Here is a 25,807-nt window from a genome sequence, read left to right on the forward strand (position 1 = left end):
TTTTCATTCATTATATTAATCTTTGTAATTAGATATTGATGAATGTGACGAAACACCTTGCCAAAACAACGCCAATTGTACCAATTATGACGGAGGATACAACTGTACCTGCGAGTCTGGATGGGAGGGTGTCAACTGTGAAATAGGTATCAATAATGATCTTTCTATTACATGTTTCGGATTTCTATTAATAATGCATTTAATTTTAAACTGGAAAATAACCAAATCTCAACATACAAAACAAAACAAAACAAAGTAGCTAAGGTTATAAAATGATCTGTTCACATATTCTACCAATTACGCAGATTAAAGAAAGTATCGTTTTAGATGAAAATTAAATACTTTTTTCATTCATTATATTAATCTTTGTAATTAGATATTGATGAATGTGACGAAACACCTTGCCAAAACAACGCCTATTGTACCAATTATGACGGAGGATACAACTGTACCTGCGAGTCTAGATGGGAGGGTGTCAACTGTGAAATAGGTATCAATAATGATCTTTCTATTCAGGTTTCGGATTTCTTTTAAAAATGCATTTAATTTTAAACTGGAAAATAAACAAATCTCAACAGACAAAACAAAACAAAACAAACAAGCAAAGGTTATAAAATGATCTGTTCACATATTCTACCAATTACGCAGATTAAAGAAAGTATCGTTTTAGATGAAAATTAAATACTTTTTTCATTCATTATATTAATCTTTGTAATTAGATATTGATGAATGTGACGAAACACCTTGCCAAAACAACGCCTATTGTACCAATTATGACGGAGGATACAACTGTACCTGCGAGTCTAGATGGGAGGGTGTCAACTGTGAAATAGGTATCAATAATGATGTTTCTATTTAGGTTTCGGATTTCTTTTAAAAATGCATTTAATTTTAAACTGGAAAAAAAACAAAACTCAACATACAAAACAAATCAAAGTAGCTAAGGTTATAAAATGATCTGTTCACATATTCTAACAATTACGCAAATTAAAGAAAGTATCGTTTTGGACGAAAACTGAATATTCCTTCTCATTCATTATATTAATCTTTGTAATTAGATATTGATGAATGTGACGAAACACCTTGCCAAAACAACGCCAATTGTACCAATTATGACGGAGGATACAACTGTACCTGCGAGTCTGGATGGGAGGGTGTCAACTGTGAAAGAGGTATCAATAATGATCTTTCTATTACATGTTTCGGATTTCTATTAATAATGCATTTAATTTTAAACTGGAAAATAACCAAAACTCAACATACAATACAAAACAAAGTAGCTAAGGTTATAAAATGATCTGTTCACATATTCTACCAATTACGCAGATTAAAGAAAATATCGTTTTAGACGAACACTGAATATTTCTTCTCATTCATTATATTAATCTTTGTAATTAGATATTGATGAATGTGACGAAACACCTTGCCAAAACAACGCCAATTGTACCAATTATGACGGAGGATACAACTGTACCTGCGAGTCTGGATGGGAGGGTGTCAACTGTGAAAGAGGTATCAATAATGATCTTTCTATTACATGTTTCGGATTTCTATTAATAATGCATTTAATTTTAAACTGGAAAATAAACAAATCTCAACAGACAAAACAAAACAAAACAAACAAGCAAAGGTTATAAAATGATCTGTTCACATATTCTACCAATTACGCAGATTAAAGAAAATATCGTTTTAGACGAAAACTGAATATTTCTTCTCATTCATTATATTAATCTTTGTAATTAGATATTGATGAATGTGACGAAACACCTTGCCAAAACAACGCCAATTGTACCAATTATGACGGAGGATACAACTGTACCTGCGAGTCTGGATGGGAGGGTGTCAACTGTGAAATAGGTATCAATAATGATGTTTCTATTTAGGTTTCGGATTTCTTTTAAAAATGCATTTAATTTTAAACTGGAAAAAAAACAAAACTCAACATACAAAACAAATCAAAGTAGCTAAGGTTATAAAATGATCTGTTCACATATTCTAACAATTACGCAAATTAAAGAAAGTATCGTTTTGGACGAAAACTGAATATTCCTTCTCATTCATTATATTAATCTTTGTAATTAGATATTGATGAATGTGACGAAACACCTTGCCAAAACAACGCCAATTGTACCAATTATGACGGAGGATACAACTGTACCTGCGAGTCTGGATGGGAGGGTGTCAACTGTGAAATAGGTATCAATAATGATCTTTCTATTACATGTTTCGGATTTCTATTAATAATGCATTTAATTTTAAACTGGAAAATAACCAAAACTCAACATACAATACAAAACAAAGTAGCTAAGGTTATAAAATGATCTGTTCACATATTCTACCAATTACGCAGATTAAAGAAAATATCGTTTTAGACGAACACTGAATATTTCTTCTCATTCATTATATTAATCTTTGTAATTAGATTTTGATGAATGTGACGAAACACCTTGCCAAAACAACGCCAATTGTACCAATTATGACGGAGGATACAACTGTACCTGCGAGTCTGGATGGGAGGGTGTCAACTGTGAAATAGGTATCAATAATGATCTTTCTATTACATGTTTCGGATTTCTATTAATAATGCATTTAATTTTAAACTGGAAAATAACCAAATCTCAACAGACAATACAAAACAAAGTAGCTAAGGTTATAAAATGATCTGTTCACATATTCTACCAATTACGCAGATTAAAGAAAATATCGTTTTCGACGAAAACTGAATATTTCTTCTCATTCATTATATTAATCTTTGTAATTAGATTTTGATGAATGTGACGAAACACCTTGCCAAAACAACGCCAATTGTACCAATTATGACGGAGGATACAACTGTACCTGCGAGTCTAGATGGGAGGGTGTCAACTGTGAAATAGGTATCAATAATGATCTTTCTATTCAGGTTTCGGATTTCTATTAATAATACATTTAATTTTAAACTGGAAAATAACCAAAACTCAACAGACAATACAAAACAAAACAAACAAGCAAAGGTTATAAAATGATCTGTTCACATATTCTACCAATTACGCAGATTAAAGAAAGTATCGTTTTAGATGAAAATTAAATACTTTTTTCATTCATTATATTAATCTTTGTAATTAGATATTGATGAATGTGACGAAACACCTTGCCAAAACAACGCCAATTGTACCAATTATGACGGAGGATACAACTGTACCTGCGAGTCTGAATGGGAGGGTGTCAACTGTGAAATAGGTATCAATAATGATCTTTCTATTACATGTTTCGGATTTCTATTAATAATGCATTTAATTTTAAACTGGAAAATAACCAAATCTCAACAGACAATACAAAACAAAGTAGCTAAGGTTATAAAATGATCTGTTCACATATTCTACCAATTACGCAGATTAAAGAAAATATCGTTTTCGACGAAAACTGAATATTTCTTCTCATTCATTATATTAATCTTTGTAATTAGATTTTGATGAATGTGACGAAACACCTTGCCAAAACAACGCCAATTGTACCAATTATGACGGAGGATACAACTGTACCTGCGAGTCTGGATGGGAGGGTGTCAACTGTGAAATAGGTATCAATAATGATCTTTCTATTACATGTTTCGGATTTCTATTAATAATGCATTTAATTTTAAACTGGAAAATAACCAAATCTCAACAGACAATACAAAACAAAGTAGCTAAGGTTATAAAATGATCTGTTCACATATTCTACCAATTACGCAGATTAAAGAAAATATCGTTTTCGACGAAAACTGAATATTTCTTCTCATTCATTATATTAATCTTTGTAATTAGATTTTGATGAATGTGACGAAACACCTTGCCAAAACAACGCCAATTGTACCAATTATGACGGAGGATACAACTGTACCTGCGAGTCTGAATGGGAGGGTGTCAACTGTGAAATAGGTATCAATAATGATCTTTCTATTACATGTTTCGGATTTCTATTAATAATGCATTTAATTTTAAACTGGAAAATAAACAAATCTCAACAGACAATACAAAACAAAACAAACAAGCAAAGGTTATAAAATGATCTGTTCACATATTCTACCAATTACGCAGATTAAAGAAAGTATCGTTTTAGATGAAAATTAAATACTTTTTTCATTCATTATATTAATCTTTGTAATTAGATATTGATGAATGTGACGAAACACCTTGCCAAAACAACGCCAATTGTACCAATTATGACGGAGGATACAACTGTACCTGCGAGTCTGGATGGGAGGGTGTCAACTGTGAAATAGGTATCAATAATGATCTTTCTATTACATGTTTCGGATTTCTATTAATAATGCATTTAATTTTAAACTGGAAAATAACCTAAACTCAACATACAAAACAAAACAAAGTAGCTAAGGTTATAAAATGATCTGTTCACATATTCTACCAATTACGCAGATTAAAGAAAGTATCGTTTTAGATGAAAATTAAATACTTTTTTCATTCATTATATTAATCTTTGTAATTAGATATTGATGAATGTGACGAAACACCTTGCCAAAACAACGCCTATTGTACCAATTATGACGGAGGATACAACTGTACCTGCGAGTCTGGATGGGAGGGTGTCAACTGTGAAATAGGTATCAATAATGATCTTTCTATTACATGTTTCGGATTTCTATTAATAATGCATTTAATTTTAAACTGGAAAATAAACAAATCTCAACAGACAATACAAAACAAAACAAACAAGCAAAGGTTATAAAATGATCTGTTCACATATTCTACCAATTACGCAGATTAAAGAAAATATCGTTTTAGACGAAAACTGAATATTTCTTCTCATTCATTATATTAATCTTTGTAATTAGATATTGATGAATGTGACGAAACACCTTGCCAAAACAACGCCAATTGTACCAATTATGACGGAGGATACAACTGTACCTGCGAGTCTGAATGGGAGGGTGTCAACTGTGAAATAGGTATCAATAATGATCTTTCTATTTAGGTTTCGGATTTCTTTTAATAATGCATTTAATTTTAAACTGGAAAATAACCAAATCTCAACATACAAAACAAAACAAAGTAGCTAAGGTTATAAAATGATCTGTTCACATATTCTAACAATTACGCAGATTAAAGAAAATATCGTTTTATCTGAAAACTGAATATTCCTTCTCATTCATTATATTAATCTTTGTAATTAGATATTGATGAATGTGACGAAACACCTTGCCAAAACAACGCCAATTGTACCAATTATGACGGAGGATACAACTGTACCTGCGAGTCTGGATGGGAGGGTGTCAACTGTGAAATAGGTATCAATAATGATCTTTCTATTTAGGTTTCGGATTTCTTTTAAAAATGCATTTAATTTTAAACTGGAAAATAAACAAAACTCAACATACAAAACAAATCAAAGTAGCTAAGGTTATAAAATGATCTGTTCACATATTCTACCAATTACGCAGATTAAAGAAAGTATCGTTTTAGATGAAAATTAAATACTTTTTTCATTCATTATATTAATCTTTGTAATTAGATATTGATGAATGTGACGAAACACATTGCCAAAACAACGCCAATTGTACCAATTATGACGGAGGATACAACTGTACCTGCGAGTCTGGATGGGAGGGTGTCAACTGTGAAATAGGTATCAATAATGATCTTTCTATTACATGTTTCGGATTTCTATTAATAATGCATTTAATTTTAAACTGGAAAATAACCAAATCTCAACAGACAATACAAAACAAAGTAGCTAAGGTTATAAAATGATCTGTTCACATATTCTACCAATTACGCAGATTAAAGAAAATATCGTTTTCGACGAAAACTGAATATTTCTTCTCATTCATTATATTAATCTTTGTAATTAGATTTTGATGAATGTGACGAAACACCTTGCCAAAACAACGCCAATTGTACCAATTATGACGGAGGATACAACTGTACCTGCGAGTCTGGATGGGAGGGTGTCAACTGTGAAATAGGTATCAATAATGATCTTTCTATTACATGTTTCGGATTTCTATTAATAATGCATTTAATTTTAAACTGGAAAATAACCAAATCTCAACAGACAATACAAAACAAAGTAGCTAAGGTTATAAAATGATCTGTTCACATATTCTACCAATTACGCAGATTAAAGAAAATATCGTTTTCGACGAAAACTGAATATTTCTTCTCATTCATTATATTAATCTTTGTAATTAGATTTTGATGAATGTGACGAAACACCTTGCCAAAACAACGCCAATTGTACCAATTATGACGGAGGATACAACTGTACCTGCGAGTCTAGATGGGAGGGTGTCAACTGTGAAATAGGTATCAATAATGATCTTTCTATTCAGGTTTCGGATTTCTATTAATAATACATTTAATTTTAAACTGGAAAATAAACAAATCTCAACAGACAATACAAAACAAAACAAACAAGCAAAGGTTATAAAATGATCTGTTCACATATTCTACCAATTACGCAGATTAAAGAAAGTATCGTTTTAGATGAAAATTAAATACTTTTTTCATTCATTATATTAATCTTTGTAATTAGATTTTGATGAATGTGACGAAACACCTTGCCAAAACAACGCCAATTGTACCAATTATGACGGAGGATACAACTGTACCTGCGAGTCTGGATGGGAGGGTGTCAACTGTGAAATAGGTATCAATAATGATCTTTCTATTACATGTTTCGGATTTCTATTAATAATGCATTTAATTTTAAACTGGAAAATAACCAAATCTCAACATACAAAACAAAACAAACAAGCAAAGGTTATAAAATGATCTGTTCACATATTCTACCAATTACGCAGATTAAAGAAAATATCGTTTTAGACGAAAACTGAATATTTCTTCTCATTCATTATATTAATCTTTGTAATTAGATATTGATGAATGTGACGAAACACCTTGCCAAAACAACGCCTATTGTACCAATTATGACGGAGGATACAACTGTACCTGCGAGTCTGGATGGGAGGGTGTCAACTGTGAAATAGGTATCAATAATGATGTTTCTATTTAGGTTTCGGATTTCTTTTAAAAATGCATTTAATTTTAAACTGGAAAATAACCAAATCTCAACATACAAAACAAAACAAAGTAGCTAAGGTTATAAAATGATTTGTTCACATATTCTAACAATTACGCAGATTAAAGAAAATATCGTTTTAGACGAAAACTGAATATTTCTTCTCATTCATTATATTAATCTTTGTAATTAGATATTGATGAATGTGACGAAACACCTTGCCAAAACAACGCCAATTGTACCAATTATGACGGAGGGTACAACTGTACCTGCGAGTCTGGATGGGAGGGTGTCAACTGTGAAATAGGTATCAATAATGATCTTTCTATTACATGTTTCGGATTTCTATTAATAATGCATTTAATTTTAAACTGGAAAATAACCAAAACTCAACAAACAAAACAAAACAAAGTAGCTAAGGTTATAAAATGGTCTGTTCACATATTCTACCAATTACGCAGATTAAAGAAAATATCGTTTTCGACGAAAACTGAATATTTCTTCTCATTCATTATATTAATCTTTGTAATTAGATTTTGATGAATGTGACGAAACACCTTGCCAAAACAACGCCAATTGTACCAATTATGACGGAGGATACAACTGTACCTGCGAGTCTGGATGGGAGGGTGTCAACTGTGAAATAGGTATCAATAATGATCTTTCTATTACATGTTTCGGATTTCTATTAATAATGCATTTAATTTTAAACTGGAAAATAACCAAATCTCAACATACAAAACAAAACAAAGTAACTAAGGTTATAAAATGATCTGTTCACATATTCTAACAATTAAACAGATTAAAGAAAATATCGTTTTAGACGAACACTGAATATTTTTTCTCATTCATTATATTAATCTTTGTAATTAGATATTGATGAATGTGACGAAACACCTTGCCAAAACAACGCCAATTGTACCAATTATGACGGAGGGTACAACTGTACCTGCGAGTCTGGATGGGAGGGTGTCAACTGTGAAATAGGTATCAATAATGATCTTTCTATTACATGTTTCGGATTTCTATTAATAATGCATTTAATTTTAAACTGGAAAATAACCAAATCTCAACATACAAAACAAAACAAAGTAACTAAGGTTATAAAATGATCTGTTCACATATTCTAACAATTAAACAGATTAAAGAAAATATCGTTTTAGACGAACACTGAATATTTTTTCTCATTCATTATATTAATCTTTGTAATTAGATATTGATGAATGTGACGAAACACCTTGCCAAAACAACGCCAATTGTACCAATTATGACGGAGGGTACAACTGTACCTGCGAGTCTGGATGGGAGGGTGCCATATGTGGAAGTGGTAATCTAATATTTGTAACTTCCAATTGCCGTTGATTTTGGTCGTGATATTTAGAAACGATATTGTTACGATTGACTAATTATTCATGGTTTATAAATCTATCAAATTTAATATTAACACCGTCACCGACCAACCATGTCGCATTAGTTGGATAAATGTCATTTGATAGTGATACTCTACGAATTTGTCTGCAGATTGATAGGGCCATTACGGCAGTGTTGTGCAACCATTACGTGGCGCATTCTTTTTTCGTTCCAATTAGCCCCATTTCCAATTTTATCAACGTTACAGAAAAACACATTAAATACTGTCTGTAGGTAGAACGTTTCCATCGATAACTGATTTGGACAAGTTTAGTGTTGAATGAAAGGTATTGTGGGAATTCCATACGTTTTTAGACTATATGTAGGCTAGTGTTTCACTTTTCGGTATGTCCTCTTTCATACTAGATACAATGATCACATTGTATTCAAATTTTATAATATTGATTCATATAGAAACATACTGTTGCAATTCTCTTGCAATTGATTTATTTCTAATTTAATACGGTCTGCTTTGTTCCAGTTGAAGACTCGACGGCGGTTGAAGAGGATACAAATTGGCTTTCTGGTAATGTTCTCTCTCTCACACACACACACGCACACATACACTTGTCTAAAAACATGATATATGGAGGTAATTTCTGCTAAAGATGGTGATGTTTTACATATAGAATTTGATTTGGAAATTTATTTTATCGATGCTTAGGGTGCTGTTTTGACTATTAATACATATCTTCTTTTCTTCATATAGTCGCTATATTCGCCTTTATAATTACCTTGGGCTTCATCGCTTTCATACTGATTGGGTATGTTCTCTTCGCGTCATCAAAAAGGTACGATTAATAATTTATGATATCATATTTTCAGTATCCATTGCTAAAGTTAAAAGCTTAGAAATAAAAACCTCGAGGAATTGGTGTTCAGCATTTAATATGTTATTGCAGCTTAAACGTTCTCCTATGACAACATGTGATACATCAAAGCTTGGAGAAATATTACGTCTCCCTACCTTGAATGCAATGTTGATTGTTTAATGAAGAAGTAAGCGGAGGTCGCATTCTATTTATGTTGGGTATTATTTATCTTCTCTATTTTGTTTGGTTACTTTGTATCCCAAAAGGAGTGCGTTACTAAACAATGAAGGAGCACACTTGATGAGTGGCTATGGACGAAAGGATTCAAAAGGCCCATCAGAGCATCTGTATGAAACAAGGAGATACTTGCCAAGAATAGTTTTAGACTCGGTTAGGAATGAAGACGACATTTCCGTAGTATATGATGAAATCTCAATGTCAAAGTATGAAATATGGACACAAAATTACAAGACCACTACATAGCATTGGAGAACAAAATACAAACTTTCAGAATTTTCACCTAGTTTTAATTTCACATAGTTATGCATACAGCTTATGAATGGCAAAACAGAAGAAATCGTTGTTTAACTGCTATCCGTACATGTAACGTCAATAAAATCCGCATGGATTTTGTGGATAAGAAGTTTTGTTACGTTCAAAGTTAACGTAGTGATTCATAGGAATCAATAAAGGAAAACTTTCTACCAATTTTTACCCACTGAGATGTTATATGCTCAGTGGATTAATGCGGTGGCATTAGAATCATAGAGGAATACATCTGAGAGGTCGTGGGCTCGAACTCTGGCCTACATCTGGGAGGTTGTGGGCTCGAGCTCTGGCCAGGCTAAAGTCAGATGGGTATTTATTCCACGGTTTTACTATCTGAAATGGTCTTCCGAATTTTAAATACACTCCAATAAAATTGAATTCTCTGGAAAGTACAAATATCTACAATAGAGCTATCTGAAAGCACTACAGATTCAGGGCTAAGAATACCTTCCACATAAATTAAAGTCCTCTTTCTGGCATGTGCTTTTGTTTGTTAAAGGCGCTACGAGAGATTAAGAAACGTCTCAAAAAACCAACAACTTTCCTCCAGGGATTTGGAATAAATTCGATGGAAAATTCTTTCTATCTGACATGAATTATGTGATTAAAACCGATACGAGAGCACAAAGGAATATCCTTTCGGAGACATGGCCCCTGGATCTCCAAGAGGGCCCTGAAATACATTCCAGAGAAATGTATGGGTTTAATTCCTCTTTCTGACATGTATTTGTCTCTCCAACTTTGGAATGTCTGCTGCCGCCAATAGTCAGGATGTCTCATCTGCGTGACAATTTTTTTTTTTGAATAATGCTAGTTTGTTTGTAAGGTCAACTGGCTTTTCTTCACAATTAAACGCTGATCTCATTTAAAGGGGGGGGGGTTGTCATTGTAGCCTATGTATCCGGGGAAAAATATAATACATATATGAATGTGTAGCAAGTGGTATGACAGATATATAATAAACAAAATCCAATTCTGGTGTGCTGAATTTATTATAGGCCTATGCCTGTCATAACAACTTGCTACACATTCATTTTATAATTTCGACTCGGCTTGCCTCTAAAAGTGGTAATTCTGTGTGCATTGTCAGATTCAACAGCACCAGGGTGCATTCTGTACAATCGCAACATCGTGTCTTCTATTTTATAAATAATTTGAAGAACTTTCAAGACAATTGCTTCCTACCATTCACCTTTCACAAGTAAACTTTGAAATTGTCCTTGATATAGTGTCTATTATTGTTTCACAATGAAGGTCACCCATAGAATACACCCAAATAGTTCTCTTTTTGTTAAGGGGGTTAGTCATACTCGATTCGCATCACTTACTTTCAATACGTTCCTTCTTTGGGAGCTTCGGCATGGTTCGTTTCATATACGCTAAAGACCATACTATAGCACTATTGGCTTGTCAGTTTTATTATTATTCATATATGTGGCAACACAATCTTATGCAGTGTATATTTCGTTGAAGAAGGCCGAATATGCGGCCTATTGTAAGGAACCAACGTGCTCTATACAGTTAGTTACAACACCAATAACAAACCAAACGAGTAACTGTATTCTCTTTTAATGTATGGAGGGATTTAATAGATATTAATAGGATAGATATTTGAAAGAACATATAACATGTGTGTATATGAATAAATATCTGTTCGCGTACTGACAGTCACCATTACACAGAACAAGGAAACGAAAATAATAGAAGAACTTGAAGGATACCTCTTGATATTTTGTTAAAGCAGTTTAAAGCAGTATGGATATGATGAACCCAAATCCATTGATTTATTTGTTAGTGATTTCAGCGATTGTTCCAGGTACGTATACAGTTCAGATAATGATATAATGTCATCTTTAGTCACCAGCTAGTCTAGCTTATCTTGTTGTAATTTATGGTAAGATTGGATTTCTAGTTGTTTACTGTTGTTGTTGTTGAAATGATCTACGGCAGAAAAGAAACTGTTGACCAAAAGCTTCTCTGAGATAATGGGCTTATGTAAGTAGATATGTAAAGTTATAGTGTCTAACGTGTTGAATCATGCAGGCTCTTCTTAGGCCTTTCTTAGGCTTTTTATTTCAGTTTGTATTTGGAGAAGAAATTGGTAGGATCGAAACGTCAAGCCCTCTTTTATTTGAAGAAATAATCAGTTAAAACTGTTTTTCTTCTACAAAAGCCTAAGTTTCCAGGTACACCTTTTTATCAAGTTATACACACACAGTTATATAACGGACGGATGGTGAAATGATTAGATGGACACACCTAGCAGTCATGCGGCCGGAAAAGGACAACGGACAACGGACAAAAAGATAAAAAGAATGACCAATGACTGTTGTGCTGATCACTTTTTATCTCCCATTCTTATTGTATTGCGACTGATTACAGTGTATTGCGACTGATAACATTGTATTACTACTCATACAGTACAAAACACAACAATAACAACATGGCAGTAAGAAAAGAGAATTTGTCAGGTGGTCTCACCTAGTTGAGTAAAGGTTTAAGACTTAGTTTAAAAAAGAAGCACAGCTCTTCATTAACTGTTACCATATATTAAGCGAAGTGTTATCACTAAACTAACTAGTAACTGCTCGTCTCGTGTGTAGCACACTTTCGTAGCAGATAAATCTAGCCAAGCCTACTTTGTATATAGGAATTTCAACTTTAGCCTATAAGTCTACCACACTTTCATTGCAAAGGCCAGTGCATAACATAGCATAGTTTGCATATAAGCATATCCGACTTAGCCAAGACCTTTCACACTACACAGCAGAGGAACAAAGGCTAACCTACTTTTATAAGCATTATGATATGGGCTGATGATTCGTTCCTGTTGTTAACTACTGAACGCATGATGGCTCACAAATATACAGATATGAACAGACACAAGAAAGTCTGAAAGTCTTGTTTGTTTTCCGACGTTCTCCTTTAAATTTGAACTAGTTGGGCTCTGACCATTTTTTTTTCTCTAGACTTGGGAACATTCATCTATTGCGATATTTGCTAATGTATTACGTGTACGGTAGGCTATTGGACTGTCATTTTTAGCGGTCATAGAATGGCAGCTCTGGGAGTATCAGAACGTCACACCATTGAAAGTTTGATAACAAAAATTTGATGTTCTAGAACTTAGTAATGAGTATAAATTTGTTCTTGAAACTTTATTTAATAAGTCACCCAAAATAAATAGAGCCCGAACATGAAAAACCAAACTTCACCCAAGTGCCCCTTATCATCAATACCCCTACACACGATATTATTGTTTTGTGAGGCCTCCATAAAAGGTACACCAGAACATACCATTCGTAAGATGAAACACGGGGGTGTCAATGCTCCGAAATAACACGAAGGGCATAGATAGTAGCAGGTTCAAAGCATAACTGTGAAAGGGGTAGAAATTCTTACGTCACACATAAACATTTTTCACTGGCATCTTATAAACTTACAACAGTAATACTGTTTAAGAAAAGTCAGCCAAGATAGAGCTGGTGCACGAGAAGCAAACAACTTGATTCACTCTCGACCCCAGTCAAACTTTACATCGAGACTGAACCACAAACAACTTGATTCACTCTCAACCACAGTCCCTTTACATCGAGACTGAACCCCAACAACTTGATTCACTCTCAACCCCAGTCCCTTTACATCGAGAATGAACCACAAACAACTTGATTCACTTTCAACCCCAGTCAAACTTTACATCGAGACTGAACCACAAACAACTTGATTCACTCTCAACCCCAGTCCCTTTACATCGAGACTGAACCACAAACAACTTGATTCACTCTCGACCCCAGTCAAACTTTACATCGAGACTGAACCACAAACAACTTGATTCACTCTCAACCACAGTCCCTTTACATCGAGACTGAACCACAAACAACTTGATTCACTCTCAACCACAGTCCCTTTACATCGAGACTGAACCACAAACAACTTGATTCACTCTCAACCCCAGTCCCTTTACATCGAGACTGAACCACAAACAACTTGATTCACTTTCAACCCCAGTCCCTTTACATCGAGACTGAACCACAAACAACTTGATTCACTCTCAACCACAGTCCCTTTACATCGAGACTGAACCACAAACAACTTGATTCACTCTCGACCCCAGTCCCTTTACATCGAGACTGAACCACAAACAACTTGATTCACTCTCGACCCCAGTCCCTTTACATCGAGACTGAACCACAAACAACTTGATTCACTCTCGACCCCAGTCCCTTTACATCGAGAATGAACCACAAACAACTTGATTCACTCTCGACCCCAGTCCCTTTACATCGAGACTGAACCACAAACAACTTGATTCACTTTCAACCCCAGTCCCTTTACATCGAGACTGAACCACAAACAACTTGATTCACTCTCAACCCCAGTCCCTTTACATCGAGACTGAACCACAAACAACTTGATTCACTCTCGACCCCAGTCAAACTTTACATCGAGACTGAACCACAAACAACTTGATTCACTCTCAACCACAGTCCCTTTACATCGAGACTGAACCACAAACAACTTGATTCACTCTCAACCCCAGTCCCTTTACATCGAGACTGAACCACAAACAACTTGATTCACTTTCAACCCCAGTCCCTTTACATCGAGACTGAACCACAAACAACTTGATTCACTCTCAACCACAGTCCCTTTACATCGAGACTGAACCACAAACAACTTGATTCACTCTCGACCCCAGTCCCTTTACATCGAGACTGAACCACAAACAACTTGATTCACTCTCGACCCCAGTCCCTTTACATCGAGACTGAACCACAAACAACTTGATTCACTCTCGACCCCAGTCCCTTTACATCGAGAATGAACCACAAACAACTTGATTCACTCTCGACCCCAGTCCCTTTACATCGAGACTGAACCACAAACAACTTGATTCACTCTCAACACCAGTCCCTTTACATCGAGAATGAACCACAAACAACTTGATTCACTCTCGACCCCAGTCCCTTTACATCGAGAATGAACCACAAACAACTTGATTCACTCTCAACACCAGTCCCTTTACATCGAGACTGAACCACAAACAACTTGATTCACTCTCAACACCAGTCCCTTTACATCGAGAATGAACCACAAACAACTTGATTCACTCTCGACCCCAGTCCCTTTACATCGAGACTGAACCACAAACAACTTGATTCACTCTCAACCCCAGTCCCTTTACATCGAGACTGAACCACAAACAACTTGATTCACTCTCAACCACAGTCCCTTTACATCGAGACTGAACCACAAACAACTTGATTCACTCTCAACCCCAATCCCTTTACATCGAGACTGAACCACAAACAACTTGATTCACTCTCGACCCCAGTCCCTTTACATCGAGACTGAACCAAGGTAAGATGACAGTGTTACGCCAAGTGAGTATCACGAGTCGTTGGTAAAGGGAATGGATACTACACATGTTTGTATCTGTGTTGTATAACTTCTGGCAGTGTTGTACAACTAACAAGGACACATCACGGTACATTGAACACGTGTTTAATATCAGCAACATTTCTGTTCCACTAGGACTATATTCAACACACCTTATTGATTGGTCACTATCTGTTACGTCAGAGTATCTAGCATGCTCAATGCAGTCTACCTTAATCTTTACGAACAAACAAAAAACTTTGAAAGGAAAAAGGAGAGAAAAATGGGCTGCTGTACTAGCTAGTGATGATATTTTGGTTTACTCGTACAAATTGTATTTTGTTCCCCCTATGTTTATGTAATCTTTTGGTATGTAATAGTAGCCTACTTGCTTGATTCAGAAAACGTGACAAACACAAAGTGCATATGGAGGAGCTGGGTTTTCCAACTCATAACAATTTAACTATACATATGAATATATATAGTTATAATAGCAATAACGATCCGCCACCATTGACCACCCCGCAACAAAAATGCCTCATCATTGTATTTACTTTTATTTAATGGTTTTCCAAAAGTGAGTCATAAAGGTGTCTTGATAGTCCCATATCAATAGAATGACTGCAGTAGATACAACAGGTATAATATCATATCATCACACACAAATGGCAGTAAAGGGTATGAAATATCAAGTATATGGATGACAGCAATATTTATTATGTTCTGATTAAATTAAACTCTTCAAGGTTTAAAAACAGAATTAACCAAATAATACAGGGAAATAAAAGATAGGATAGAAGAGAAAAAAAATAGTAGAAAAGGTGAAGTGAAGTAGGCTCCTTGATCTCATATATTAGATTTTCTCAATTATTATTCATTGAAACCTGAATGGGGTTGAGATTATGGGTGTCTGGTGAATCAGGGGTGGTTTCGCCCACCGGAAGTACCGGGTGGGGGAACAATTGAAGTGTTTGTGGAAAGGCAGTCTAGCATGCGTTAAGACTGTATTAGTTGTGTACGCCTTATTACTGTTGGCCTATAACTAATACCTGTTTATCTTCCGATCACTGAATAGTCACACAAATAAGGTCACATTTCAAATTTTTCTTCATACTAACACAACTATCTTTAGCTTACTCTACATAGATAATATTCCGTCAGAGCCTACACCACAACAACACTCTCCTCCTTTGAAGAAAAGTACGTTAGTTTCCCTAACCAAACGCGTTATTTTCCTCTCTTAACGTTACTTTTTTCCCTTAAATCTTTTCGTACAGTTATTCCACTTACTACATCTATTCTTTCCACATAGCCTAGCCAGTACGCCTTCCATGAAAAACGTTTCCTCCAATGAAATACGTTAGTTTCCTCCCCTAAAAATGTTACTTTCCTCCCATATGATTTAGCGGAGGAAACTTACTTTTTAGTGGAGGAAACTAACCCGTCAATAGTAGCCTATACATACTGCAGACATGTGAACATATATACTCTTATCAATATATTCTTTGTTGCGGTCATAAGTTATGAAACCCCAGGCGATTCACTTACTACCTTGCATTAATAAACAAATCCTTGAAACTGAATACAAACGATAAACACAATATGTTCAAATTTGTTTTCATTTGACGTATTTAGATTGTATACGACCGTATTATATTGTGAAATGGAATGCACTACATATTCAAGGTGTAGCTTTCTTACTTTTTGACAAAAGTAAGAAATAATTCGGTTGGAGATGCCTCTGAAGTACAAGTCTCACTCTTAACAGCTAGAAATACATTGGCACCGTTTGGGAGATGTAGTGGTTTCAGTTCCCATTAATATGCTGTAGACAGGTCTCGAGTTAGTCTAACACTTACATTACAGAATATAATGTTTCTCTTCATACCTGACTTTTCCTATAGAAAAGCTGTTGCTTGAAAATGTCTTGGCTGCTGCAGGACGAAGTTCTCTATCATATATAACATAAGTATAATCGCAATTGTGGTTACTTATTATTCGAATTAAAAGAAACACAGATGATCGAATCCAAACACTATACTGTACATTACACTCAAAGCAAATCTCATTTCGTTCCTAAAATCTCGATTTAGTTTGATTATTTATACACGTTTGATGATTTATTTCAGCCTGTTCAACATGGTTAAATTTGAAGGAAAAATCACATCAATTCAATCAACAACAAAAATTGCTAGCTGAAATTGCTGTTATTACTAGAATTTAATTATATATAGAGTACTGTGTATTATTTTACGTCATTTATCTCATATGCGCAGGTACTCAAACACAAATGGTGACGACTTCAACTGTTGGTACGTACAAAGTTATTACTTCCACTCACTATCTGCCACAATTAAGAGACTTTTTTTGGAACAAATCAACTGTTCATTCGATGTATGCACCTATACTATGTTATGTATTTTATAGTGATGCTATTCCATTACCTCAATTTGCCCTTATTTTGATATCAACAGTTGGTATCCCTTCACCACAGAATACGCTTCACGATCAATTAGACAAAGCCAGTACCGACGAGTATTTGACCTTACACTTTTTTCAACTATTAATTCTCGACTCGCAATTAAATACCTCGATTTTACGAGTACAGATTCAAGTGAAATAATTGAGTACAGGCAAGTATGCATAGAGTAAGAGTGCGTACTAACTACATGCCTGATACATGACGTCATAGTGTTTTACCAATTTCCGTATCACAGAAACTATGCCAATAACAAACAACGAGTTGACAACGCAAGTCAAGACACCTACAAATGTAAAGGATATGACAACGCAAGTCAAGACACCTACAAATGTAAAGGATATGACAACGCAAGTCAAGACACCTACAAATGTAAAGGATATGACAACGCAAGTCAAGACACCTACAAATGGCAAAGGTGAGTTTTTAGTCTAACTTAATGTTTTGCAACTTAAGGATTTTCTAGTGGCTAAAATAGATACATTAGCGACTTGCTGAAAATGTCCTGAAACTTTAGGCGCAAACCACATCCACATAGCATTTTGTATCATGGAGACAAGTTTTATGATATTTTGCAAATGGATCAGGTAACAGCAGAATGGATGATGTCATCAGGGTACTTCAGCAGAATGGATGATGTCATCAGGGTAATTCAGCTGAATGGATGATGTCATCCGGAACTTCAGCTGAATGGATGATGTCATCCGGTACTTCAGCTGAATGGATGATGTCATCCGGTACTTCAGCTGAATGGATGATGTCATCCGGTACTTCAGCTGAATGGATGATGTCATCCGGTACTTCAGCAGAATGGATGATGTCATCCGGTACTTCAGCAGAATGGATGATGTCATCCGGTACTTCAGCTGAATGGATGATGTCATCAGGGTACTTCAGCTGAATGGATGATGTCATCCGGTACTTCAGCAGAATGGATGACGTCATCCTGTACTTCAGCTGAATGGATGATGTCATCCGGTACTTCAGCAGAATGGATGATGTCATCCGGTACTTCAGCTGAATGGATGATGTCATCCGGTACTTCAGCAGAATGGATGATGTCATCCGGTACTTCAGCAGAATGGATGACGTCTTTCGGTACTTCAGCAGAATGGATGATGTCATCCGGTACTTCAGCTGAATGGATGATGTCATCAGGGTACTTCAGCTGAATGGATGATGTCATCCGGTACTTCAGCAGAATGGATGACGTCATCCTGTACTTCAGCTGAATGGATGATGTCATCCGGTACTTCAGCAGAATGGATGATGTCATCCGGTACTTCAGCTGAATGGATGATGTCATCCGGTACTTCAGCAGAATGGATGATGTCATCCGGTACTTCAGCAGAATGGATGACGTCTTTCGGTACTTCAGCAGAATGGATGATGTCATCCGGTACTTCAGCTGAATGGATGATGTCATCCGGTACTTCAGCAGAATGGATGATGTCATCCGGTACTTCAGCAGAATGGATGACGTCTTTCGGTACTTCAGCAGAATGGATGATGTCATCCGGTACTTCATCAGAATGGATGATGTCATCCGGAACCTCAGCAGAATGGATGACGTCATCCGGTACTTCAGCTGAATGGATGATGTCATCCGGTACTTCAGCTGAATGGATGATGTCATCCGGTACTTCAGCAGAATGGATGATGTCATCCGGTACTTCAGCAGAATGGATGATGTCATCCGGTACTTCAGCTGAATGGATGATGTCATCAGGGTACTTCAGCTGAATGGATGATGTCATCCGGTACTTCAGCAGAATGGATGACGTCATCCTGTACTTCAGCTGAATGGATGATGTCATCCGGTACTTCAGCAGAATTGATGACGTCATCCGGTACTTCAGCTGAATGGATGATGTCATCCGGAACTTCAGCAGAACGAATGATGTCATCCGGTACTTCAGCAGAATGGATGATGTCATCCGGTACTTCAGCAGAATGGATGATGTCATCCGGTACTTCAGCTGAATGGATGATGTCATCAGGGTACTTCAGCTGAATGGATGATGTCATCCGGTACTTCAGCTGAATGGATGATGTCATCCGGTATTTCAGCAGAATGGATGACGTCATCCGGTACTTCAGCAAAATGGATGACGTCATCCGGTACTTCAGCAGAATGGATGATGTCATCCGGTACTTCAGCAGAATGGATGACGTCTTTCGGTACTTCAGCAGAATGGATGATGTCATCCGGTACTTCATCAGAATGGATGATGTCATCCGGAACCTCAGCAGAATTGATGACGTCATCCGGTACTTCAGCAGAATTGATGACGTCATCCGGTACTTCAGCTGAATGGATGATGTCATCCGGAACTTCAGCAGAATGGATGATGTCATCCGGTACTTCAGCTGAATGGATGATGTCATCCGGTATTTCAGCAGAATGGATGACGTCATCCGGTACTTCAGCAAAATGGATGACGTCATCCGGTACTTCAGCTGAATGGATGATGTCATCAGGGTAATTCAGCTGAATGGATGATGTCATCCGGTATTTCAGCAGAATGGATGACGTCATCCGGTACTTCAGCAAAATGGATGACGTCATCCGGTACTTCAGCTGAATGGATGATGTCATCAGGGTACTTCAGCAGAATGGATGATGTCATCAGGGTAATTCAGCTGAATGGATGATGTCATCAGGTTACTTCAGCTGAATGGATGATGTCATCCGGTACTTCAGCACAATGGATGACGTCATCCGGTACTTCAGCAGAATGGATGACGTCATCCGGTACTTCAGCTGAATGGATGATGTCATCCGGTACTTCAGCAGAATGGATGATGTCATCCGGGTACTTCAGCAGAGTGGATAACGTCATCCGGGTACTTCAGCAGCATGGATGACGTCATCCGGGTACTTCAGCTGAAACTGTCTTTGGTTTTCTTATAATTTGTCAATCATTTATAAAACGAGGTAAAGAAATGTTGTACCAATATACAAAAATCACATTTTCATGAAGTTCTAAGTCTATAGAAAACTTGAGAGCCAGGCAACATTTCAAATGTTTTCAAATTTAAAGGATATGATAACAAGAAGATTTTAATGTCCTAAGTAAAACGTTCGAAAACACTTGCCCAAATAACGGACATAAACCGGTATTCTATCAAAGTGCTGAGCCAGAAAAGCCATATCAGCCATGTTTTCATCTTACCCCTACCAGATGAAACTGTTGCTACTCCTACAATGAATCCCATGGAAAAAACATCTCCAAGTAAGTACCATTGGTTCGTATCTTCCGGCGGTAGGGTAGGCCATATCCTGATCATAGCCTCTCCAAGTCAGTACCATTGGTTCGTATTTTCCGGCGGTAGGGTAGGCCATATCCTGATCATAGCCTCTCCAAGTATGTACCATGGGTTCGTATCTTCCGGCGGTAGGCCATATCCTGATCATAGCCTCTCCAATTAAGTACCATTGGTTCGTATTTTCCGGCGGTAGGGTAGGCCATATCCTGATCATAGCCTCTCCAAGTTTGTACCATTGGTTTGTATCTTCCGGCGGTAGGCCATATCCTGATCATAGCCTCTCCAATTAAGTACCATGGGTTCGTATCTTCCGGCGGTAGGCCATATCCTGATCATAGCCTCTCCAAGTAAGTACCATTGGTTCGTATCTTCCGGCGGTAGGCCATATCCTGATCATAGCCTCTCCAAGTCAGTACCATTGGTTCGTATTTTCCGGCGGTAGGCCATATCCTGATCATACACCGGGAAGGAGTGCAATAACATCTGTGTACGGAGACGAATCTGCATTTTGCAGATCTCCAGTTATAGATGAGGTTTATTAATTCCCTCACCCCAACGCCTTCTTTCCTAGCCGCCCACCAATGCCTATCTGTATACGAACTACAAACGTCTCAAAAGTGATCAAGTCTTGCGTAGTCTTACCAAGCTGGTTAAAATTAAGAAAATTTTAAAGTAAAAAATTTGGCGAAGACCATAACTTCCTAGGTAGGGAAATTCATACCGGTATATTGAGACTGACATCGAGATTCGCCATATGCTCAGGCCTGACCAGACTGGGGTGGCGTGTGGAGGGGTGGGTGGGTGGAGTTTGCGGAACACAACAGCGGGGCTCGGGTGAATTAGGTGCAGAAACATATCTAGGGGCACCGTGAAATAAAGAATAGTGTATTTTTACTTGACATTATTCTTGATGAAGGGTGCAAATTAAGAGGGATTGATTGTATAGATATAGTTCTTAGTACGGTAAAAGACATATATCTTTACAGAGATTTACATGGACCACGCGTTTCATCATATTCCGTGATGAATTTTAAAATGTAACATATATTTCATTCACAATAACTCTAGTATCGTTAATGAATTATACTACTTGACATATAAATGAAATAAATTTCAGAACCTACAGTATCAGATATGCTTTATCTCGCCCCAAGCAGGAAACAAAGTGACTGGTGAAGCTATGGTACCTGGTAGCACGGACCAAACCTCCTCAAGTAAGTCACATGATTTCGTTCGTATATGAGAATAGAGAGTTGTAAATAACTATTTTTTCTATATTTTTTATATGCGGTCCAACTACCTATTCTTTCTTAAATAAATTGCAGGCATAGTAAGTGATGTGTTTTGTGACTGGGACGTTATACTTTATCTATCTTGATTAAATGCTTATCAGCAATACAAAGGCCAGACAGGCCGTTCATATGATCAGTGATTTCAATCTGTTTGATGTTCGACATCCTGATGGTGGATAGACGTTCACTTAGTGCAGATTAAAGCTCAATTAAAGCAAAACAGATTTCATTTCTTTTCTGTGTTTTACAATCTTTTAATTATTGTACCAAACATACTATAACAAATGCCTTTATTTAAGGTAATCCAAATTATACTGGCGAAAAGTTACTTGAAATTTGCAATTAAATTCAGTTCATATTCAAATACCATGGTGGGAAATAGAGTATGTGAACAGACTTGATAATATAATATTAGAAAACATATAGAATGTAAGAAAATACAGAAAACATAACTTGGTCACTGAAATGACAAGACACAGAAATTTATGCGGGTTTCTGTCTTCCTGAAAAAAAACAAGAGAAGAATCCAAGAAGGTAGTGGCGTGGGGTGGGGCGGGGCGGGGGGGTAAGCAAAAAAGAAGAAAGATAGGATGTATTATACATAAAAGGAAAAGAGATAATCTAACAATCGTTGAAATCTTCATAAGTAGAATGCTATCTGAATGGAACAAACAACAGAAAAGTAAGCCAAAGGAAGTTCACACTAATAATAAACACCGCACCTACCCCCTCCCCCCCCCCCCACACCCTCTTCATACACACATAGGACTTAAATGCAAATTTCACCTGGAATATCTTTCTAATATAAAAAAAACTGAGAATGATAGAAACAATTCTCTCTTAGAAGAGGTTTAGAGCATTAAGCATTTACAGATTATTTGAAAAGTTGTGATATTGCACTCTTCCACCAAACGAGCTTCAAGATTTTTTTAAGAAAATAGACTAAAGGGAGGTTTAATCAGGTCACTGTAGAGTGGATGGGGGAAGGAGATATACCTTCAGTTTGTGGAGAAGTTAAACTCACATCGAGATGTGTTGACAACGTCAAATCCACAAACGACTGTTTCTGACACATTTCAGGAACCTATTGAAGCAGATTCTCCATTCAGTTACATCACTACACCAAGTGCATCACTACACCAGTTACATCACTACATCACTACATCACTACACCAAGTGCATCACTACACCAGTGCATCACTACACCAGTTACATCACTACATCACTACACCAAGTGCATCACTACACCAGTGCATCACTACACCAGTTATATCACTACACCAAGTGCATCTGATTAACTCGGCATTTCTCTGGAATAAATGTGTATGATGTTAGTCACTGTATGACCGAAACAATTAGCAAATGATAAACAAATTAACACCGAACGTACAAAAATCTATTTTCAAATAATTTCGTTGATTCTTTCATGTTTATTTTGCAGCAATACGTGCTACTAGTTCACTCACCAATGACGTCACAGTAACGACATTGCCACCGGAGCAAACTGCTAACAGAGAATCAGCCTTACCGGCCACACCAGCCACGCCGAATGGTAGGCATGTAATGTTGTGAAATCAATTAAAGGAAGCAGACTACATCTTCTCATTTCTAAATATCTAAGTTTATAATGACAAAACATGAAAACTTAGATGTCAGCGCATGATTAATGACAATATACAACCCCTCTAGTACAATGGTACCCAACTCTTTGTCAATTACCCTGGGGATGTGGGGGGGGGGGGTTGGACTACTGCATGAGGAAATAAATATGAACCGTTTTCCAACAGTGTTTTTTTTATTGTCGTTCTTACATAGCTAGGGGTTTTCGTTCAGGGAGAAGAGAGAGTATTGGGTATTGTAACATCTCATTGGAGGCGGATCCTGGGTTCCTAAAAGAGGGCGCTGTCCGCGATGCAAGTATCGGTACATACCGAAATTACCACCGTGAACATTAAGGAAAGAGTAAGGAATGCCAGCGCGTAGAGATTATTTCCACATTCATTTTTTCATCAAAATTATGTTTGTGACCGTTAATGTTGAGTGCCAACTTAACATCTGTCAGCGGTCTCTGGACCCCTACTGGCCATATACCCGTTTCTGTTCATTTGAAGGATTTGTCTGATGACACGTAAGGAGCTTTGCTCATCTCATTCCCACAACGAAGTATATATGTACTAGATTGTACAGTAATTGTCCGATTCAGTAGAGTACGTAAATCTTTTTTATAACCAAGTACAGTGAATTGTAGCACTAAAAATGACTTACTAGCAACTTTGTCCATTATTTGAATAAATAAACAATACTAAACATTATGTCTTATTTTCAGCTTCCGGACCGTTACTTGTTATGATCATAGGAGCCTCTGCTGCTATTATTATAATCATCGTCATAATAACAGCAATTTGCCTTTGCTGCATATGTTATCGGTAAGTAACAACAACAGCAACAAAACACATTCATGTATGTGTGCTTTCTTGAATTATCAAATGAAATGCATGTCATTATTTAATCCTTATTTAAAGTATAGGCACAAAATTAAGTGATAAACCGTAAAGAAAATAATACTACTAGTATAAGTGTTATTTCTATGTCACGTTTGAGAAATGAGCATGCATTAAACCTGTTATGATGACACAGGTATAGAACTGTACTGATGGTGTTGTCCGTACAAACCTCTGCTATATATAGTATAGGCTAATGGTACTGTAACGATAACACAGGTATAGTACTGTACTAATGGTGTTGTCCGTACAAACCTCTGCTATAGAATAGGACGATGGTACTGTAACGATGACACAGGTATAGTAATGTACTGATGGTGTTGTCCGTACAAACTTCTTCTATAGAATAAGACGATGGTACTGTAACGATAACACGGGTATAGTACTGTAATGATGGTGTTGTCCGTACAAACCTCTGCTATAGTATAGGCTAATGGTACTGAAACGATAACACAGGTATAGTACTGTACTAATGGTGTTGTCCGTACAAACCTCTGCTATAGAGTAGGACAATGGTACTGTAACGATAACACGGGTATAGTACTGTACTGATGGTGTTGTCCGTACAAACCTCTGCTACATATAGTATAGGCTAATGGTACTGTTATGATGACACAGGTATAGTAATGTACTGATGGTGTTATCCGTACAAACCTCTGCTACATATAGGCTAATGGTACTGTTATGATGACACAGGTATAGTACTGTACTGATGGTGTTGTCCGTACAAACTTCTTCTATAGAATAAGACGATGGTACTGTAACGATAACACGGGTATAGTACTGTACTGATGGTGTTGTCCGTACAAACCTCTGCTACATATAGTATAGGCTAATGGTACTGTTATGATGACACAGGTATAGTGTACTCATGGTGTTGTCCGTACAAACCTCTGCTATAGAATAGGACAATGGTACTGTAACGATAACACGGGTATAGTAATGTATTGATGGTGTTGTCCGTACAAACCTCTGCTATAGTATAGGCTAATGGTACTGAAACGATAACACAGGTATAGTACTGTACTAATGGTGTTATCCGTACAAACCTCTGCTATAGAGTAGGACAATGGTACTGTAACGATAACACAGGTATACTACTGTACTGATGGTGTT

General features: G+C 36.5%; 2 protein-coding genes across 4 annotated transcripts in view; both read left to right on the top strand.

The window, feature by feature from the left end:
• The window catches only part of LOC139973840 (uncharacterized), a 39,503-nt gene extending 28,561 nt beyond the window's left edge, over positions 1 to 10,942 (top strand). Inside the window, exons 27-45 of the mRNA XM_071980717.1 lie at positions 33 to 146; positions 377 to 490; positions 1,059 to 1,172; positions 1,399 to 1,512; positions 2,083 to 2,196; positions 2,763 to 2,876; positions 3,446 to 3,559; positions 4,469 to 4,582; positions 5,153 to 5,266; positions 5,831 to 5,944; positions 6,514 to 6,627; positions 6,854 to 6,967; positions 7,193 to 7,306; positions 7,533 to 7,646; positions 7,873 to 7,986; positions 8,213 to 8,326; positions 8,891 to 8,935; positions 9,119 to 9,200; positions 9,488 to 10,942. Of these exons, the coding sequence (XP_071836818.1) occupies positions 33 to 146; positions 377 to 490; positions 1,059 to 1,172; positions 1,399 to 1,512; positions 2,083 to 2,196; positions 2,763 to 2,876; positions 3,446 to 3,559; positions 4,469 to 4,582; positions 5,153 to 5,266; positions 5,831 to 5,944; positions 6,514 to 6,627; positions 6,854 to 6,967; positions 7,193 to 7,306; positions 7,533 to 7,646; positions 7,873 to 7,986; positions 8,213 to 8,326; positions 8,891 to 8,935; positions 9,119 to 9,200; positions 9,488 to 9,704 (2,168 nt within the window). The 3' untranslated portion in view covers positions 9,705 to 10,942. The remainder of the gene's footprint in view (positions 1 to 32; positions 147 to 376; positions 491 to 1,058; positions 1,173 to 1,398; positions 1,513 to 2,082; positions 2,197 to 2,762; positions 2,877 to 3,445; positions 3,560 to 4,468; positions 4,583 to 5,152; positions 5,267 to 5,830; positions 5,945 to 6,513; positions 6,628 to 6,853; positions 6,968 to 7,192; positions 7,307 to 7,532; positions 7,647 to 7,872; positions 7,987 to 8,212; positions 8,327 to 8,890; positions 8,936 to 9,118; positions 9,201 to 9,487) is intronic.
• Positions 10,943 to 11,195: 253 nt separating this feature from the next.
• The window catches only part of LOC139973534 (uncharacterized), a 19,649-nt gene continuing 5,037 nt past the window's right edge, over positions 11,196 to 25,807 (top strand). The window contains exons 1-7 of one of the 3 annotated variants that reach the window (XM_071980280.1): positions 11,196 to 11,586; positions 17,426 to 17,461; positions 17,867 to 18,046; positions 20,814 to 20,864; positions 22,053 to 22,112; positions 23,632 to 23,742; positions 24,517 to 24,616. In XM_071980280.1, coding sequence (XP_071836381.1) covers positions 11,526 to 11,586; positions 17,426 to 17,461; positions 17,867 to 18,046; positions 20,814 to 20,864; positions 22,053 to 22,112; positions 23,632 to 23,742; positions 24,517 to 24,616 — 599 coding nt within the window. In that variant the 5' untranslated portion in view covers positions 11,196 to 11,525. The remainder of the gene's footprint in view (positions 11,587 to 17,425; positions 17,462 to 17,866; positions 18,047 to 20,813; positions 20,865 to 22,052; positions 22,113 to 23,631; positions 23,743 to 24,516; positions 24,617 to 25,807) is intronic. The other 2 variants (XM_071980281.1, XM_071980282.1) reach the window with 2 other exon arrangements.

This window comes from Apostichopus japonicus, chromosome 9 (assembly GCF_037975245.1).
Source record: "Apostichopus japonicus isolate 1M-3 chromosome 9, ASM3797524v1, whole genome shotgun sequence".
Lineage (NCBI taxonomy): Eukaryota > Metazoa > Echinodermata > Holothuroidea > Aspidochirotida > Stichopodidae > Apostichopus > Apostichopus japonicus.